The sequence below is a fragment of the Peromyscus eremicus genome, chromosome 2 (genome assembly GCF_949786415.1).
Source record: "Peromyscus eremicus chromosome 2, PerEre_H2_v1, whole genome shotgun sequence".
Taxonomy (NCBI): Eukaryota; Metazoa; Chordata; class Mammalia; order Rodentia; family Cricetidae; genus Peromyscus; species Peromyscus eremicus.
Window position 1 is genome coordinate 109,482,944 of NC_081417.1, and position 19,772 is coordinate 109,502,715.

Genomic DNA, 19,772 nt, shown 5'->3' on the forward strand with positions numbered 1-19,772 from the left:
GTTCTTGGTCTTGTTGATAAAACAACTTTAAAGTGGACCCAGAAGGGAACTCAAAGACAGCTCATTAAAGAGATGGGTGATGTCTGGAGTGTTAGGGTGAAGGTGTTGGAGGAAGGAAATGGAAGAGAAGGAGAGAAAAGGTTACATCTTTAATTGTGTGCAGGTAAAAGATACACCCTGGAGGACAGTGTGGGCACTCTGAGAAAGAGAGTCAGGTGCCTAGGGCTTTGTTTCTTGTAATTTTTATTGGACAGGGCAGAAAATTGCCCTCCAGAAGGTGACCCCTACTGTTTATTTGGTTGAGCCTTGCTGGGGGGTAACAACTGGCTGTACTCACTGTCAACACTTTACCTGAAGCTTTGTGGACTCTGTAAAGTCCTGGCCTTGGTTAGTCTTTATCTGGCAATGTGTTGCAAGCAGTGGCTGGGCGTTCATTACTCACTGAAAGGCCACTCTGGGGAAATAAGTTACAAGGAGTCTAGAGATTTCCTACTATGGTGCTTCACATCTGCCTTTCAATTTTTTTAAATCTCTCATCCATCATGATAATTTATTGATCACCAGTCATGTCATGTGTCTCAAAGGAAGCTGATAGAGGCTACCCATATATCTCCAGGGTACTTTGAAGTAAATGACGGAAGAAGCCTTTACCCCCTCCTTCCTGCCAATTCCCCCCATCACGGTCTCTTCACAAATAAAGAGGCTTTATCATGTGGAGCCAGGCAATTGAATGTTCAAGCCTAGTGGTCAGGATGTTCTGTCTGTATCCAGTCTAGGCCTAATGAGCTTCCAGTCCCCAAGTCTGAACAGCAAACAGGGCTGGGAAACAAAAAACCTAGGAACCCATGAGGGAAGTTTACTGTCACAAGAAGGCCCCCTAGAGAACTGTGTAACTTACGAAGGCCTCACTATGATTGTATCAGTAAAAGATACATCCACTCAGTCTAAATCAAAGCTAATTAAACCACTCTTTCCTAGTGATGCTCACTCTACCAAACAAAATTTTACATTCAAAAAAAAAGATAAGAATAGAATGGAACCATGCAGTATTCGATGCAGAGAGAAATCAGATTGATTCACCTTGGTTGCCCACTCAGGAATAACAAGGCCCTGAATGCCATGTCCCTGAACACCCATCACACTGATGACACATTCCCTTGGTGGGCAGAACACGCGTAGGTAGGGCAGGGGCAAGCCCTGCCGCGGCCACCATACCTGCCAGTCTTCTCTGGTGGCTTGGCTATGCCTCTCCCAGCTCTGCTGACCATCTCTAGGACTCGCTTTCCTGGGACGTCTCCACTTGCCCTGAGAGGTTCTTTTTGAGTCTGTGACCCTGGCCTCTTAACAAGGCTCAGGGCTCTGCATTAGCCTCAAACATGCTTCCCTTCCTCTTCATAATACATGTTTCAGTTACTAACAGAGGAGAAAATACTCAATCCTTTCTAAAAAGGAAAGCGGCCCCACTAGTCACTTTGACACATTTTTCTTATCAGTGGCTCCATTGCTCGTTATTCCTACATCTACATAGTTACAAGTCCAGGTGTCATTTTAAATCTTCCACTCCTGTTTTGGAGGAGCTTGTAAAGTGGAGCCTTACTTGTCCCCACATGGTCCTTTTGTCTTGCTTCAGCTCCCTGAGGACGGGCTTCTGGATCAGCATTTTCCTGGTCCCATCAGATGTTGCCCCATCTAGTGCAATGTTTCTGCTTAAAGACAGGTGTAGCTGGAGAGTTTCTCTCCAGGTCCCGCCAAGCCCCAGCAGTCCTGCAGCCCACTTACAAAATAAACACACAGATGCTTACATTATTTAAACTGTTTGGCCTAATGGCTCAGGCTTCTTGCTATCTAGTTCCTATATCTCAAATTAACCCATATCTATTAGTCTATAAGTTGCCACGTGGCTCATGGCTTACCAGTACGTTACACCTCGCTTGTCATGGCGGTGGCTCACTGCGTCTTTCTGACTCCACCTTCCTGTTCCCCCAATTCTCCTCTCTGCTAGTCCTGCCTATACTTCCTGCCTGGCTACTGGCCAATCAGCGTTTTATTTATCAATCAATCATAGTAACATATATTTACAGCATACAGGACATCCCACAGCAGACGGGGAGAGCTGACACTTGCCCACATCGTCCTGCTCCCCAGTTCCTCACACTAGTTCCCAGAATCCTCCTCCTTGCCTCACTCTGGCATTTGGAGGTTTGCAGTCTCAGGTGAGGGCTTGAGAGGGTATGTGTTGGGTGATGTTTATCTTCATGGCCCGAAATTCCATTTGGATGCCTTTCTCAGATCCTCAGCGATAGTACTTCTTGGCTCGACATCTCATAAAGGGCAAAGATGTCTCTCAGAGCTCAGGGGGATGCTGCTGGGGTAGAGCAGTCAGGACTAGATTCTGTCTCTCAAAAGTGGAGTAAAGTATGTCGCAGTAACACGGACTGGGGACAAAAGGTAAGGTAATAGCAGGGGAAGGGAGGGTTGGAGAAGAGAAAAACAGGTGCTGGGCAGAGAGATGCCACCCATCGGCAGAGTGGCTGCTTTCTCCAGTCCAGTCTAAATCAGTGGTTTGTACCTTACACTCATCAGTGAAACTTTAGAAAAATAAATGCAGAATCCTACCTTCTAGACATCGGCAGCTTTACAGTATCAGGCATGAATTCCCTCCTTTGTCGTAAGACTCAAATCCAATTAAAAGGTAGTTAGTCACCCCCAGAGTCCTGTCACTATCACATCAGTTGGACGGTCAGTATTATAGCACATGCAGGTTCCAGACCTGGGTAAGTCCACTGATGTCTTTTCTCCCCTAGCAGCCTTTGAATTACCTTTTAGCACTATGGAAACTAGTTAGGGAACTTCTAGCTTTATTTCACCGAGTCCTACAGCTGTGTGTGCTGAGTCTTCAGCAGTAGGGTCTTTTAGTCCAGCTATGGGGACAACCAAGAACAATGGCAGTAGCCAACGTTTTCAGAGTGGCTGGAACTTCCCTGACCAATAACTCATAAGGAGGCATCCCATGCTTGGTACTAAGATTTTCATTTAAGTCTTCTGGGGGGAGCATTGTCCACCCACGCAGGGCTGCTCTGTTCAAACTCCTTTCGAATTATATTTTTTATTTATTGTTACAACATAGTGTATTCTCATAACAATTTTTATTTTGGTCAATCTGATCCCTTCCCCCTACCCCCCATCCTTGCTCTTACACCTTACACTCTCAGTTTTTCCTCCCTTCTATTTTCATAATCACACAGGTTCTACTCTCCCCTCCCCATTTGAAGGCCTTTTCCTGTCCCCACTTGCATGTGCCAGTTTTAGCTTCCTGTCCTGTACAGACACTCCAAATTAAACACACAAATCTAAAATTCAAAGCTAGGATCCAGGTGTTTATCTTTCTGGGTCTATTATTTTTTTCTCAACCCTCATAGTAATTATACTGTTGAAAGCATTACTATGAACCACACAAAGCAATTTGATGTTGCGCTATCATTAACAGACAACAGCCATCATCTCACTAATTTATTATGAGGCCATTTATAATAATAGTTGGTTCAGGGATAACAGTAAGACTCAGCCGGTACTTTCAGGATAAAGTCCCCAGATAAACACGAATTCGCAATTACAACAGTTCAGTTGCACAAGGTACAGGAACTCATGTGTGTGGAAGCACAGAGAAGGCTGAACCAACGCTGAGGGCAGTCATGGAGGGTTTCCTGGAGGAGGCAAGCTCCTGAGTATCATAGAGAATGTTGAGCAGATATTGGATATGAAGATGAACTCCATGAGCTGGAGGACAGGGCTGATACAGAAGTCTAGAGTCAAAGGAGAGCAATAAGACTTTGGGGATTAAGTAATAAAGCGAGGAAGGGGATTCAAGTTCAAGGCTGGAGGAGGTAGCAGGGAATAAGGTCTTGAGGCTCCTTGAACTCCAGTCAAGGGTTTTAAAAGTCAGGTAAGGACTTGTGATCTTAGGACATAGATGCTAAAGAACGTATTTTAAGATCCACATACTTAAAGTAGCCATTTAGAACAGTCATTCTGTATAGAGAACAGGCCGATAAAGGGCAAGGTCTATTAGGTAGAGAGCTCACTGAAGAGGATGCTATTGCTAGGCAAGGGCTGAATGAAGACGACAGAGACAGTGAAAGTGGACAGAGCCCAAAGAAACCAAACACAGAAAACCTGGAAGCACGTACGGAACCTGGGTAGTATGCCAAAGCCTGTGGGGCGGAGAGGAAAGAGAGCACTTGATGTGACTGTGCTTTCCATTCCTGGCTGCGATGCAAGAGTGAGCTGGAGGAGCAGGTGGGAGATGGGCCCAGGTTGACATAGAAAGAAGGGGAGTGTGAGTGTGAGGGAGAATGTGGGTGCGTGGGGGGATGGATTACATTTTGGAACCTGAACCTAAAATACAGAATCCTCGCTTGGGAATTGTAGCCATTCCATGAAGGACTGGGAGAAGACTGCAGTTAGAATCACTCTTGGATGGGAGGAGGTGGTCTCTGGAAGAGCAGCCTGGGAGAATGCCTGCAGAGGCAGGTTGAGGAAAATCCCCAAAGCCTTCTGATTTTATAGGCTAATGGGGCACTATTGAAAGTCTGGGCATATCGCTGGGAGGGGAGAGGGGGGAAGGGGGAAATAGATCTCTTAACAGTGAGCCATACAATCACTGGGTTGCCTAGGAAGCCCCCAAATCACAGAGAACTTGAGGGAAGTAGCAACAAACCTCCAAAGGTTCACAATATCCAGGCTACATCTTGTTTTACCCAGCCTGGACACAGTAAGACACCAAATGATCTATTACTTGTGGCCAAAGATATTTCCCTTCCCCATCCAGCAGATGCTTAAGGGAGCCCAGGCATTCCACCTCTGGAAACTATCCGTTGCCTCTCCTAAGGTGGTTTTCCAATTCAGCCCTTGTCACTTGTCCCCATTTCCCCCTTTCACATTATAGTTACATATTCTCAATTTCTGTCCTATCCCCTGTTTAAACACCTGTGTGTGTCCCTAAAAGCCACAAGGTGACCAGGTGAATAGCTGAATGACTACCAAATGTGCACATTCACATAGACTGACTCACATCAGACTCCCTAGGGTAAGGCTTACCCTATTTGCATGTCTTTGAATCTGAACACATGTCTGTGGGTGGAAATTCACACACCAAGGCTTCATGGGTCTGTTGTGCCTTATGTCTGGAATTCTAAACACAAAGCCCTTCCTGTCTAAGCGATATCTCACTTGGTTCTCTCTAGGGAAGGCTCCCAGTGCGCTGGATGGCAATTGAGTCGCTGAACTATAGTGTCTATACAACCAACAGTGATGTGTAAGTATATGCCTTACCACTAAGGAGTTTTTCCTAGAAAAAGTATATATTTGTGAGAAGTTCTAAAGAGAAACGGGGACACCCTGTACCCCTGAGGAGGAAATAAACTCAAAGGAAATGAAGCCATAGAGTGGAGGTTTCTAGTGTAAAATCATAGGTATCAGGTTTGAGGGTATCTTTGCCCATCACATACAGACTTCAGGTGATGAATTCATGACTTCTAAAGAGAGAAAGGGCATAGGGGCCTCCCCGTGATTCCATTCCCTGGACCTAAAGCTGCCATAGTGGTAGGGGCCATGTCTTCCTGCAGCCTTCATGACAAGTCATCTTGCCTTGTACACTCTTTGCAGGAGGAGAAAGTGCGGCCATCAGGGTGGGGATGCTTGTCCCAGAGGCCTTACTGAGGTCTGAGGGAGGAGGAGAGTGGCATTCACTGTGTTCTCACTGCAGCCAAGCCCATCACCGGGGTCGCCCCACTTTTGGGAGAATATTCTTAGGGGTTCCATATGTCCAGTAGTTTATAGTAACCATTATAAAACTGTCCATTCAAGTATTAGACAGCAGAGAATGGACTCAACTTCCATCTACCTGGCATGGAATTCATTGTCTTCCACAGCAGTATCTTGCATTCTCTACTGAGTTAAGGAATTGGGAGAAGTGAGTCACTTTCCCACTGTAGCCCTCTATGGACCTAAGAGGAACGTATGCTGTGTGTCAGGCCTCACCCTAGAAAACATCCTATTAGCGTTTCCTCTTTTGATAAAAGGTTTCTTGATAGGGTTTATGGGGCAGAAACCTGAGTGGTCACCCTAGTAGCTGATCATTTGTTTTATTTTGTTCCTCCTGCAGATGGTCCTATGGTGTATTGCTCTGGGAGATTGTTAGCTTAGGTGAGTATTTATTTAATTTACCCATTAGGCAAAACACTGTGCAAAGGGCATGGACCCTCCAGAACTTCCTTCTAGCCTCATTCCACAGGGCACCACTTAATTTCTCTAATGCCACCAGGTGGAACCCGCAAGTAGAAGTATTTCTGAAGATGAGTACAATTGTCCACACTTCTCTTTCTAAAAGCTGTATGTTAGCATCATACTTAATACTAAGGGTCCCATGGCTGTGAGCTTAACTATAAACTGTTTCTGTCTCTGCAGAGATGTCAAAGAGCTGTAACAAGTTACTCTTATAACTTTAGATGGGTTGTTATGCAGCCAGTAAAAATCCCACCCTAAAGGCTATTTAATAGCCTGGCTATTTAATAGCCACCCAAACCAAACACTTTATGCCATTGGTTTTAGAAATTAATATTTTTAAACTATAAGGCACTATACTGAAAAGTAATGAGAGGCATTGTAGGATTTCCCTTCACTTGGTTTTATATTCCAAGTTTTTCTACAACAAGTGTATAGCTTTTCTAATTTAAGCTGTACAGTAACTGCTGCTGATAACTAGGAATTGCACAAATACAAACTTTCAATATGAAAAAGTAAATGTCATTGGTACCTGATATGTGCTCTGCACAGCAGACTCAGGGAAAAGAAGTGGCCTGTCAGGAATGAAGCCTTGGTGGGTCCCTCCACTGAAGGAGTGGTAGAGTTTTGGTGTGTTCACTGATGTACATCCAAGCCTGGTGCACAGTGGAGTTATAGAGGGAGGCACATGGAGGGATCACCCTATCTATCTCTTCTTCCTCCTCACTGCTTAGCATTGGGCAGGAAGCACAGCTTTCTGTGCCAGTGGAACTCACATGCCCTCCTTCCTGTGTTCCAGGAGGCACCCCCTACTGTGGCATGACATGTGCAGAACTTTACGAGAAGCTGCCCCAGGGCTACAGGCTGGAGAAGCCCCTGAACTGTGATGATGAAGTGTAAGTCAGGCCTCACTGAGGTTATTTTATCTTTCCCTTTCTCCATGTGACTCTAATGGGGAAGTCATTTGGTACATTAATACACCCACATTGAGATCTTGGGTGAAAAGAAAGATTTCTGCTAGTAAGACTACTATATGATAGGCAATAAGTAACAGTTTTCCCTGCTACTTACATCTAGGAGAGTTGTTAAGGTACAGGTCTCGGCAAGGTTGAAATAAGGAAGGGCAAGGACAGAAGAGTATGAAATACACAAAGTTGTTCAAGAACAAAGGCATGCAGACTTTTTATTCAGGTTGGAGGAGAGATTTCAGAGTCATTCCATTAAGCAACAACTTGTTCACATTCTTGCTTCATTTGAGATTATTTTTCACAAAGAAGAACAATTAACATTAGTAATGCTTCCATTCCAGAACTAGCCAGCGGAAGTCCCTGAGTGACATGATTTCAAGAGTGTTAGGTCATAGGTTGAACAAACAGGTCATTGTTCAAGCTTCTAAGAAAGAAGGAGATGCTAATACTTCCCCTGGTGCAAAAGGCATAAATGTAGGTCACTCTGGGCAGACAAGGATGGTCAAGGGACTCCAAGAAGATGTGAATAAATTCTGTAAAAACACAGTTGAATGAAAAAATGAAAACCCAGGCTATGAAAATGTAATTTTATAAAAAGAGAATCTTTGAAGAAAAGCCAAAATGAAATAAATCCTGAAATGAAGATCTCAGGAATTCAAATAAAAGCTCAGAGGAAAGCCTTGTCAATAGATTGGATCAAGTGGAAAACAGAATAGCAGGTCTTGAAGACAGGGTAGAGAATTGAATCACTTAATCAAAAAACATGTTTAATCTTAAACAAAAACAACAACGGAGGAATAGAGCTCACATAGGACACTGTAAAAAGTCCAAATCTACTAAATCATTGGAAGAAGAGACCCAAGTCAAAGGCACAGAAAATATTTTCAACAAAATCAAAGAAAACTCCCCAAATCTAAGAAAGAGATGATGCCTATCAAGGTGCCAAAGGCATATAGAGCATCAAACAGGCAGAACTAAAAAGAAAACTCCCCATGTCATATAATAGTCAAAACACTAAGTACACAGAAAAAAAGGATATTGATAGCTGCAAAGGAGAAAGATCCACCCATGTATACGGAAAGGCCCATCAGAATAACAGCTGATATTTCCATGGAGACTATGAAAGTCAAAAAGGCTTGGAATGGTATGTTCTGCAAGTTATGAAAAAGCACAGTTACCAGCAGAGACTATACCAAGCAAAACTGTCAGTGAAAATTGAAGGATAAAGGAAAACTTCCATGATAAAAATATCTAAAAATTTTTTGACTAAGCTGTCTCTACAGAGGCTACTAGGAGGGGAGATCAAACACATCCAAGAAAGCACACGGAATAAAAAATTCCAGAATGTTAAATCAAAAGAGGTATAATAAAACACCACAAAAGCAACAAAATAACAGGAATTAATAAACACTTTAATAATAATGATTAATATTTTCAGTATCAATTCCCCTAATAAAAAAGACACAGACTACCAGATTATATTTAAAAACAGGTTCTAGTGCTACAGTGATGGCTCAGCTCAGATAGTAAAGAAAAGACTCAAACCCAAAGGACAAGAAAACAGACTCATCATTTTGCTGCATTCAAAAAAATCCCTCACTATCATCAACAATTAATACCACCTCAGGGTAAAAGGATGACAAAAGCATTTCAAGCAAATGTTAACTAAGAACCAGGAAGGCATAGTTATTCTAATATCCAGCAAACTATTCTTAAAGCCAAAATAGTTCTAAGAGAGGGACACTTCATTCTCATTAAAGCAGTGGTTCTCAAGCTTCCTAATGCTATGACCCTCTAATACAGTTCCTCATGTTGTGGTGACCCCCAACCATACAGTTATTTTGTTGCTACTTCATAAGTGTCATTTTGCTACTGTTATGAATCTTAATGTAAATATCTGTGTTTTCTGATGGTCTTAGGCAAGCCCTGTGAAAGGGTTGTTTGACTCCCAAAGGGGTTACAACCTGCAGGTTGAGAATTGACACATTAAAACAACCTACCAAAAGAATGTTACAGTCCTAAACAGATATAAAACAAACAAAAGAAGAGCACCTGAACTCTTAAAAGAAATATGATTAGATCTTAAGACCACTGATGGACCACAACACGGTGACAGTGGGTGATTTCCATACCTGTCATTGATAGGTCATTCAGAAATTCTGAAGACAAAAGACATCGTAAGTTAAAATGGACCCAGTAGATATCTACAGAACATTCCACTCAAACACTAAAGAATACACATTCTTCTCAACAGCCAATAAAACTTTCTGGAAAACCTACCACATATTAGGACATAAAGCAAGTTTCACCAAATACAAGAAAATTGAAATTACATTCTGCATTCTATCTGACCACAATGGAATGAAGCTGAATATTAACAGCAATATAAACAACAGAGAATACACAAATTAAACAACACAATTCTGAATGGTAATTGGGTCAAGGAAGAAATCAAAAAGGAAATTTTAAAAATTTTATAATTGAATGAAAATGGAAACACAACATATCAAAAATCTGTGGGGGCTGGGCGGTGGTGGCGCACGCCTTTAATCCCAGCACTCGGGAGGCAGAGCCAGGCGGATCTCTATGAGTTCGAGGCCAGCCTGGGCTACCAAGTGAGTTCCAGGAGAGGCGCAAAACTACACAGAGAAACCCTGTCTCGAAAAACAAAAAAAATCTGTGAGATACAATGAAGGTAGTCAAAAAAGGAAGCTTTATAGCAGTAAGTGCCAACACCAAAAAAGTTTTAGAGATGTCAAATTAATAACTTAACAATGTACCTGAAGGCCTTTTAAAAATAAGAACAAACAACATCTGGAAAGATATAATTAAAATCAGGGCTGAAATCAATAAAATATAAAAGAAAAATGCACCAAGAATCAATGCAAATAAAAAAAAAACACAAAGAAGCAATGTAATAAAGAGATGGTTCTTTGTAAAGATTATTAAGTTTGACAAACTTTTAGCCAGACTGAGGGGTGGGAGAGAGGGAGGGAAGGAGAGAAAGAGGATCCAAATTAATAAAATTTAGAGATGGAAAGGGAAACGTTACAACAGACACCAAGAGAGCCATAAGGACATAGTTTATAAAGTTTACACATACATATTTAAAGTTTACAACTTTCCACCAAACCTTAAGATTGAAAAGAAATGAGTGAATTTCTAGACATACACAGACCTACCGAAGTTAAAACAAGATGAAGTCAATAATTTAGTTAGACCTATAACATCCAATGATACAGAAGGTAGAAAAAGATAGATGGTAGAACAAGAAAAGGATGTTTATTCCCCTTAAGTGGTTCAAGTCTTAGCTAGAGCAATTAGACAATTGAAGAAGATAAGGGAGGTGTAAATAGAAAAGGAAGAAACCAAAGTATCTTTAGTTCAGATAATGTGGCTTTATACATGTGCTGGATGGTTTAGCTTGTGTTGAATTGACATAAGTCACTGAGAGGAGGGAAACTAAATTTAAAAAATGCCTCTATAAGATCAGGCTATAGGCAACCCTGTAGGGCATTTTTTTTTAAATTAGTGATTGATAGGGAGGCCACAGCCCATTGTGAGTGGTCCCATATCTAGTTAGTCCTAGGTTCTATAAGAAAATAGGCTGAACAAGCCATGGGGAACAAGCCAGTAAGCAGCACCCCTCCATGGCCTCTGTATCAGCTCCAGCCTCCAGGATCCTGTCCTCACTACTTTTAATGATGAGCTATTATTTGGAACTGTGAAAGGAATAAACCCTTTCTTCCTCAAGTTGCTTTTGGCCATACTGATCCATTGCAGCAATAGAAGCTATAAGACAATACATAAAAGACCCTAAAGAATACACCAAAAAAACCTCCTACAGTGGAAAATACATTTGAATTTATGGGCACAGGAAAGGACTTTCTAAGCAAGACCCCAGTAATTCAGGCATTAAGATTAACAACAGATAATTGAAACATCATAGAGCTAAAAATCTTCTGTACAGAAAAGGACACTATCATTTTAGTGAGGAGCCAGCCTAAAGAATGGAAAAAAATCTTTACCAGCTACACAGCTGACAGAGGAGCATCTAAAAGATCTAAAGAAATAAGCACCAAGAATACAAACAACTCAATTAAAAACTGGAGCATGGATCCAAACAGAACGTTCTCAAAAGATGAAACACAAATGGCTGAGAAATATTTTTTTAACAATATCGTTGGACATCAACATTTTTTTAATCAATATCATTGGACATCAGGAAAATGAAAATAAAAGTTACTATGAGATTTCATCTTATTATAGTCATAATGTTTTTGATCTTAGCCAAATGATGACAAATGCTGGTGTGGATATGGGCAAAGCAGGGCACTTATTCACTGCTGGTAGGAGTGAAAACTGGGACAGCCACTACAGAAATCAGTTTGAAGTTTACTAAGAGAGCTAAACATTGATATACCTCATGATCCAGCTATACCACACTTGGTATATAACCTAAAGACTTTATATCCTGCTATAAAGATACGTGCTCATCCATGTTCATTGCTGCTCTATTCACAGTAGGCATACATTGGAAACAGCATATAGATTTACATAAACTGATGAATTTATAATAAAAATGTACATTTATACAATGGAATATTAACCAGCTGTAAAGAAAAATGAAGTCATGAAAATCCCCATTAAATGGATATAACTGAAAATAATCATTCTGAGTGAGGTAATCCAAACCCAGAAAGACAAATGTCCCATGTTTTCTTTCATTTGGGGATATTAGCTTTGAGTATTTAGATATGTGTTTTTCATTTGGAGTACCCACAGAGGTCAGAAAATTAGCTAGGAGGTGTAGGGGGGATGGAGGTTTCAAGAGAGGGAAGACAAAGCTTTCAAGAGAAAGAAGATAGAACACAGATATAAAGGGGGACTAGGAATAATAGAATTGGAAAAGTTAAATGGGGTGGATGATAGGAGGGCAGGAATACAGGCAGGAAAACTAATACTAAAGATCCTCTAAAACTTCATATGGAAAAACAAAAAACCCAGAATAGCCAAAAAAATCCTGTACAATAACACAGCCTCTGGAGGCATCACGATCCCTGACTTCAAGCTCTACTATAGAGCTACAGTAATAAAAACAGCTTGGTACTGGCATAAAAACCGACATGTGGACCAATGGAATCAAATTGAAGACCCTGAAATTAATCCGCACACCTATGAACATATAATTTTTGACAAAGAAGCCAAAAGTGCACAATGGAAAAAAGAAAGCATCTTCAACAAATGGTGCTGGCAAAACTGGATATCAACATGTAGAAGGCTGCAAATAGATCCATATCTCTCACCGTGCACAAAACTTGAGTCCAAGTGGATCAAGGACCTCAACATAAATCCAGCTACTCTGAACCTGCTAGAAGAGAAAGTAGGAAGTAGTCTTGAATGCATTGGCATAGGAGATCACTTCCTAAATAGAACATCAGTAGCACAGACACTGAGAGAAACAATCAATCAATGGGACCTCTTGAAACTGAGAAGCTTTTGTAGAGCAAAGGATACGGTCAACAAGGCAAAGCGACAGCCTACAGAATGGGAAAAGATCTTCACCAACCCCACATCTGACAGAGGACTGATATCCAGAATATATAAGGAACTCAAGAAATTAGACATCAAAATGCCCAACAGTCCAATTAAGAAATGGGCTATAGCCGGGGCGGTGGTGGCGCACGCCTTTAATCCCAGCACTCGGGAGGCAGAGCCAGGCAGATCTCTGTGAGTTCGAGGCCAGCCTGGGCTACCAAGTGAGTTCCAGGAAAGGCACAAAGCTACACAGAGAAACCCTGTCTCGAAAAACCAAAAAAAAAAAAAAAAAAAAAAAAAAAAAAAAAAAAAAAAAAGAAATGGGCTATAGAACTAAACAGAGAATTCTCAACAGAGGAAACTCAAATGGCTGAAAGACATTTAAGGAATTGCTCAACATCCCTAATCATCAGGGAAATGCAAATCAAAACAACTCTGAGATACCACCTTATGCCTGTCAGAATGGCTAAGATCAAAAACACTGAAGACACTTTACGCTGGAGAGGATGTGGAGCTAGGGGAACTCTCCTCCACTGCTGGTGGGAATGCAAGCTTGTACAACCACTTTGGAAATCAATATGGCGCTTTCTTAGAAAATTGGGAATCCATCTCCCCCAAGATCCAGCTATACCACTCTTGGGCATATACCCAAGGAATGCTCAACCACACCACAAGAGCACTTGTTCAGCTATGTTCATATCAGCATTGTCTGAAATAGCCAGAACATGGAAACAACCTAGATGCCCTTCAACTGAAGAATGGATAAACAAAATGTGGTACATATACACAATGGAATAGTACTCATCAGAGAAAAACAATGACATCATGAGGTTTGCAGACAAATGGATGGATCTAGAAAAAATCATCCTGAGTGAGGTAACCCAGACTCAGAAAGACAAACATGGTATGTACTCACTCATAGGAGGATACTAGATGTGGAACAAGGATGACTGGACTGCTACTCACATCACCAGGAGGCTACCTGGAAAACAGGACCCCAAGAAAGACACAGGGATCGCCCAATGACAGAGAAATGGAATGAGATCTACATGAACAGCCTGGACATGAGTGGGGGTAGTGAAGGGCGAGGATCGAGGGAAAGAGAGCTTGGGGGAGCGGGAGATCCCAGCTGGATCAACAACAAAGAGGGAGAACAAGGAATAGGAGACCATGGTAAATGAAGACCACATGAGAATAGGAAGAAGCAAAGTGCTAGAGAGGCCCACAGAAATCCACAAAGATGCCCCCACAATAGACTGCTGGCAATGGTCGAGAGACAGCCTGAACTGACCTACTCTGGTGATGGGATGGCCAAACACCCTAATTGTCGTGCTAGAAACCTAATCCAACTACGGAGGGATCTGGATGCAGAGATCCATGGCTAGGCCCCAGGTGGATCTCTGGGAGTCCAATTAGCAAGAATGAGGAGGGTTTATATGAGCGAGAATTATTGAGACCAAGGTTGGATAAAGCACAGGGACAAATAGCCAAACGAATGGAAACACGTGAACTAAGAACCAATGGCTGAGGGGTCTCCAACTGGATCAGGCCCTCTGAGTGGGTGAGACAGTTGATTGGCTTGATCTGTTTGGGAGGCATCCAGGCAGTGGGACCGGGTCCTGTGCTCATTGCATGAATTGGCTGTTTGAAACCTGGGGCCTATGCAGGATGGCTTGGCTCGGCCTGGGAGGAGGGGACTGGACCTACCTGGACTGAGTCTACCAGGTTGATCTCAGTCCCTGGGGGAGGCTTTGCCCTGGAGGAGGTGGGAATGGGGGGTGGGCTGAGGGGAAGGTGAGGGGGGGCGGGAGGGGGGAGAACAAGGGAATCCGTGGCTGATATGTAAAACTGAATTGTATTGCAAAATAAAAATAAAAAAAAAAAAGGAAGGAGAGAAGTGAGGAAAGAAGAAATCCCTTTTTCTATTCTCCACACTGCCTTGGATGGCTATTTTTGGATATCTTTGAATAGACTACATCTTTCTGTTTTATTCACGAGATTAATAAAATAAGTAATATGATAACATGATCAAAAAAAAGACCCTCTAAAAAGCCATATGAAAAACTACGAGTATAGGAGCTTACCGAAATATGAACATAGACATATATACAAAGGGTTTAAATGGAGTCACCCTAAAATGGTTCAATGGTTCCCCATTAGACACCACAAGATAACAAATAAAAAGCCCAGTGCTAGGAATGGGTTATCTACTTTGGAGTTGTTGGCCAGTGAGGTCCCATAAACACCCCAAACAATACAGGCTGTAGCCATTGTGCTTGGTTACCCTTCAGGACTTGATGAATACCATATTCCTGAAGATAGCAGATATTTTAGTCATGGAACACAGGGAAATCAAGCTGGTATTGACCTACAAGCTTTATCCCTACTAGCTAGCTTTCATAGTGATGAAATATGCTATGTACACTGCAAGAAAAGCAGTCACCAATCTTATCCATCTGTGGGCCCTGCAAGCTACAACAACAACTTGCCTACAACACATGCCCACTGGTGAAGAGTGGCATGAATGTCATAGTTGTAACCAACCACCTTATGCTTAGATTCAAGGCCCACTCCATAAGATGGAGCCCGCATGTAAAAACCATTCCTGGGGGAAAGACCTGTGGCTAGACAGCTCATAGGCCCTAGGAGAGAACTTACTACTATTATTCTGCTAAAGAAACATGGTATTAAACCAGCTCCTAATGACTCATTGTTAAACCCATTGATTAGTGCATCTCTCAAACATCATTAGAGAAGTTTCTTTTTTCCCCCCAGTAGGTGGTGATTAACACAGAGACCCACAACTGGTCAAGGTTCAAAGAATAAGACTATGGAGTGCTCAGTCCTAAATGAGATATTTATATCATGCCCTCTCCTCCTAAGTCTTGGGGACCATTATGGAAAAAATGGGCAAAAGATTCTAAGAACCAGAGGTAGTGGATGACTACAAAAAAGCAGTATTTTGGACACAACAGGGCAATTTCATATGAACTCACAGCAGTTGTGACAGTATGTATAAGACCAGTAAAGGCTCAAGCTTGACAAAATGCCAGCATTGAGGGCAGAGGTGGTCGAGCTGAAGAGCTATTGATAATAGATAGCTTCCAGGAGAGGCAGAGTTTTCTTTCAGGGTATGACTCCTAGCAAGTTGAACACACTCCAGTGAATGGCCATACACTCAAGAGTAAATAGGCAGAGCCGGGCGGTGGTGGCGCATGCCTTTAATCCCAGCACTCGGGAGGCAGAGCCAGGCGGATCTCTGTGAGTTTGAGGCCAGCCTGGGCTACCAAGTGAGTTCCAGGAAAGGCGCAAAGCTACACAGAGAAACCCTGTCTCGAAAAACAAAAACAAAAAACAAACAAACAAAAAAAGAGTAAATAGGCAGCAATCATTGCCTTGGTGGATTTAAAAGAAAATGAGGACACTAAGTTGGGTAGGTATGGGTTGGGGAATAGACCTTGAAGGAGTTGAAGGGGTGAGTATGATAAAAATACAATGTATGAAATTCTGGAAAGAATTAATTCAAGTATACATATTTAAACATGCATATATAATTATATTTAACTATATTATATATAACTATATATGATATATCAATTGTATAATCATATAATTGTATTATATATTCATATTTAATTATACATGTGTGTATTATTTCTCATTGTTCTGAAAGCGGAGAAGTTCAAGATTAAAGTGCCAGCAGAGTTGGTGTCTGGTGTCTGGTTCTGAGAATGGCTGTCAATAATTTGTCCATTGTACCTAGTTAAAGATGCTGTTTGTTTTTGGCAGGACTTCTAAAAGTCCTGCCTCTGGGAGGCACATATTGGCATTTCATAATAGAAAGGTAGTATTCCAAAAGCAATGCTGCTTCAGACAGGTAATTCAGTTCCTTCTGCATGGCTACAATAGCTGAGGTCAAGGTCCTAAAAGACTGGTAGCTGGCCTGTGCTATATCCACAGATGAAGAAAGGGGAAGCGGGTTTGGAGGAAGAGAGGAAGACACCGTGGAATTGTCCTAGGTAGAGTACATGTATCTTATGCCTCACAGTGTCATCACCATGCATCCCCCAGTGACTAATTTTCTTTTTTTCCCTGCCCCATGTTAAGGCATAGCCAGGCCTGAAGCACAGTCAGAGTTAATCTTATCTTTTCACTCTTTATGTTCAAAGGTATGATCTCATGAGACAGTGCTGGAGGGAGAAGCCTTATGAGAGACCATCATTTGCCCAGATACTGGTGTCCTTAAACAGGATGTTAGAAGAACGAAAGGTGAGCACAGTTTGATGCAGATGCTCTTTCCCTGGAATTTGTGATATGCCCGAGGTGATCATTAAAAAGTCATTGAAACAACTCAACAAGCTATTCTAAGAATAGCCTTGGGTATTACACCATAACAGATATGCTCCCTAATTTTGAGGAGATAGAATTTAGGGGGAAATAAGATTTCTCTGTAAGATATAGTCACTCACACACACACTAAAATACAACCTGCAAATAGTCTATTAGAGCTGGAAGGAATCTCATTCGTGTAGTCTGGCCCTTTAATTTTTTCGATGCAGAAACGAAGAGGTTAAGTGACTTAGCCAAGAATAAAAAGACAACGAGGTCTGGCCTATAGTTTACTGTTTGGAGGGTAAGAAAGTCTATTGAAGCATTTAAAAAGGTAATTGCCTGTACCATTTTAGGGGGTCCACAGGCAAATCTAAGTCAGCAGGTGAGGTGAAGAATAAATATAGTCAGAGGAAAAGGAGCCTACACCAGCTGACCTTTCCAGGAGAGGTCAATAAGATACTAAAGATGCTCAGAAACTAAGGCTAGAGGGAGCAGGGAATCTTATTTAGAAGCCACAGGATGCATTTCAGAAAAAAAAATTATCAAATACGCAGAGGGATTGAGAACAGAAGGTGTCCCCCCCAGCTATGAAAGATAAATCAAAGCCGGGGCACTGGTCTACCTGCCCCGGCAGAGGCAGAAGCAGTGCATCGTGGACCTGATCCTCTCCTGTTCTTTCAGACGTATGTGAATACCACACTTTATGAGAAGTTTACCTATGCCGGGATCGACTGCTCTGCTGAAGAAGCAGCCTAGAGAGGAGCTCTTCATCTTCAAGTGCCGTTTGCCCTTCCCTGGCACGAGAGCGCCTTGATACCGTCACGACCCTCTGCCAGGAGATGTGATATAGACGTGTACATATCGTGCTGTGTGTTTGGGACCCTCAGTGGAAAGCCTGTGTGGATCTGTAGTGTGTTCTGACTCTAACATGACTGTATATACTGCTCGGAGGAAGAATGTGCTGAGATCAGAATGCCTGTTTGTGCTTTCATATAATATATTTTTCTAAAAACACGGATTGCACAAGAAGGTATGAGTGCAAATACTGTAATGCAGGGTTTGTTATTGTCCTAGGTGTTTTTGATATTTACCTTTATAATTGAATGCTATAAAAATGTTTTGCTGTGTACACATAAAATACTGTTAAAAAGTCTAACAATTCCCTTGACAGCCCAGGAAGAAAAGCGAGGGGAATTTATGAATTATATCAGAATGTGGGTTACTACCCAAGAGGCTGAAAAGAGGGGTCTCTCAATTTTACCCCTCACCTACAGAAGCCAGTTCATTTGGTCATGTGACAGTTTGTCCTGTGTTGTTACACACATGTCGTTCCAAAATGTTAACATCTAAAAGTTTTCTTAGGAGACTCAGAACCTTTAGAGAGATATAAGTAAGGTCAATAAACAAATTGGTGGGACGTTACTTTTAATCTCTTTAGTAATCTGTTGTATATTCTAAGAAGTAAAACTAGGAATTTAGGAGTGATGTGTGGCATTTGTGACATGGAGTTACTATCCCCACATGTATCGCACACTGTCGTATCCCTACATGTATTGCACATTGTAAAGGTCTGTAGTTTTGATCATTTGTGAATTTACTGTTGGTGCAGTAGCCACCAACTGCATTGGTTCCTCCTGTAGGTGAATAAATGTCTCATCTACCCACATCCTGTCCAGGAGTGTATCTCATGGGAATTGGAAGTATGTTTTTAGAAGATGTCTTAAGAATCATGGAGTTAGTGAGTGTATGACCCAGGGCAGCAGTGCAAAGCCCACAAGGCCAGTAAGCTCTACACCTCTACCTCTTAGGTCATTGTCTTGCCTTAGGAGAGTAGACGTCCAATTGTTTCACACTGCTATATTTTTATTTCCACCTTCCTACCCTTTTTTTGTTTGTTTGTTTGTTTGTTTGTTTGTTTTGAGACAGGGTTTCTTTGTGTAATAGCCTTGGCTGTCCTGGAACTCACTCTGTAGACCAGGCTGGCCACGAACTCACAGAGATCTGCCTGCCTCTGCCTTCCAAGTGCTGAGGTTAAAGGCATGTACCACCACCGCCTGGCCTTCCTACCTTCTGGATCTCAGAAATAAACAGGCTACTCATTGTATCCCAAATACATCGGTTTTCAAACAGCATATTCAAAGCATGGGAGCAAGGCTGCCATCAGCATATTGTTTACTTAACTAAATGGAAACTTGAATTTAAAAAAATGTGAGAACATCAAGATGGTGAAGTAGGTGCTCAGCCTTCATCCCTCCACCGAAACACAAACACAGACAGCTGTTGATGAACCAAAAGGAGGCCAGAGAAGAATCAAGGACACATTAAAGAACCTGCAGCAGCATAATGGAGAAAAGCCCAGAATATTCGCATGAAGAGCATTTCAGATCACTGGGGTGGACAGAAGATACTATTCATAGCAGCCATGTGGCAGGAACCACTCTAGACCCCAGCAACCAATTCTGTATAAAATACCAGCATGTCTTGCCACCAAGAGAAAGGAAGAAAGAAAGGAGAGCAGGCAACCAATTGATTTTTTTTAGCACTGTAGAGAAAGGTACTCTTAACTCTCTCAACCCTAGACCCTCAGCTGCTTTCTGGCAAACCAGATACATAAAGTCTGCAAAAGGTGTCTCTTCCACTAAATGATGACAT

At 41.9% G+C, this 19,772-nt stretch overlaps 1 protein-coding gene across 2 annotated transcripts in view; it reads left to right on the plus strand.

Annotated features, from left to right (window-relative positions):
- Positions 1–18,786, plus strand: part of Tek (TEK receptor tyrosine kinase) — a 119,988-nt gene extending 101,202 nt beyond the window's left edge. For both annotated transcript variants that reach the window (XM_059254534.1, XM_059254535.1), the window contains exons 19-23: positions 5,244–5,314; positions 6,164–6,204; positions 7,082–7,178; positions 16,958–17,057; positions 17,802–18,786. In XM_059254534.1, coding sequence (XP_059110517.1) covers positions 5,244–5,314; positions 6,164–6,204; positions 7,082–7,178; positions 16,958–17,057; positions 17,802–17,876 — 384 coding nt within the window. In that variant the 3' untranslated portion in view covers positions 17,877–18,786. The remainder of the gene's footprint in view (positions 1–5,243; positions 5,315–6,163; positions 6,205–7,081; positions 7,179–16,957; positions 17,058–17,801) is intronic.
- The last annotated feature ends 986 nt before the right edge of the window (positions 18,787–19,772 follow it).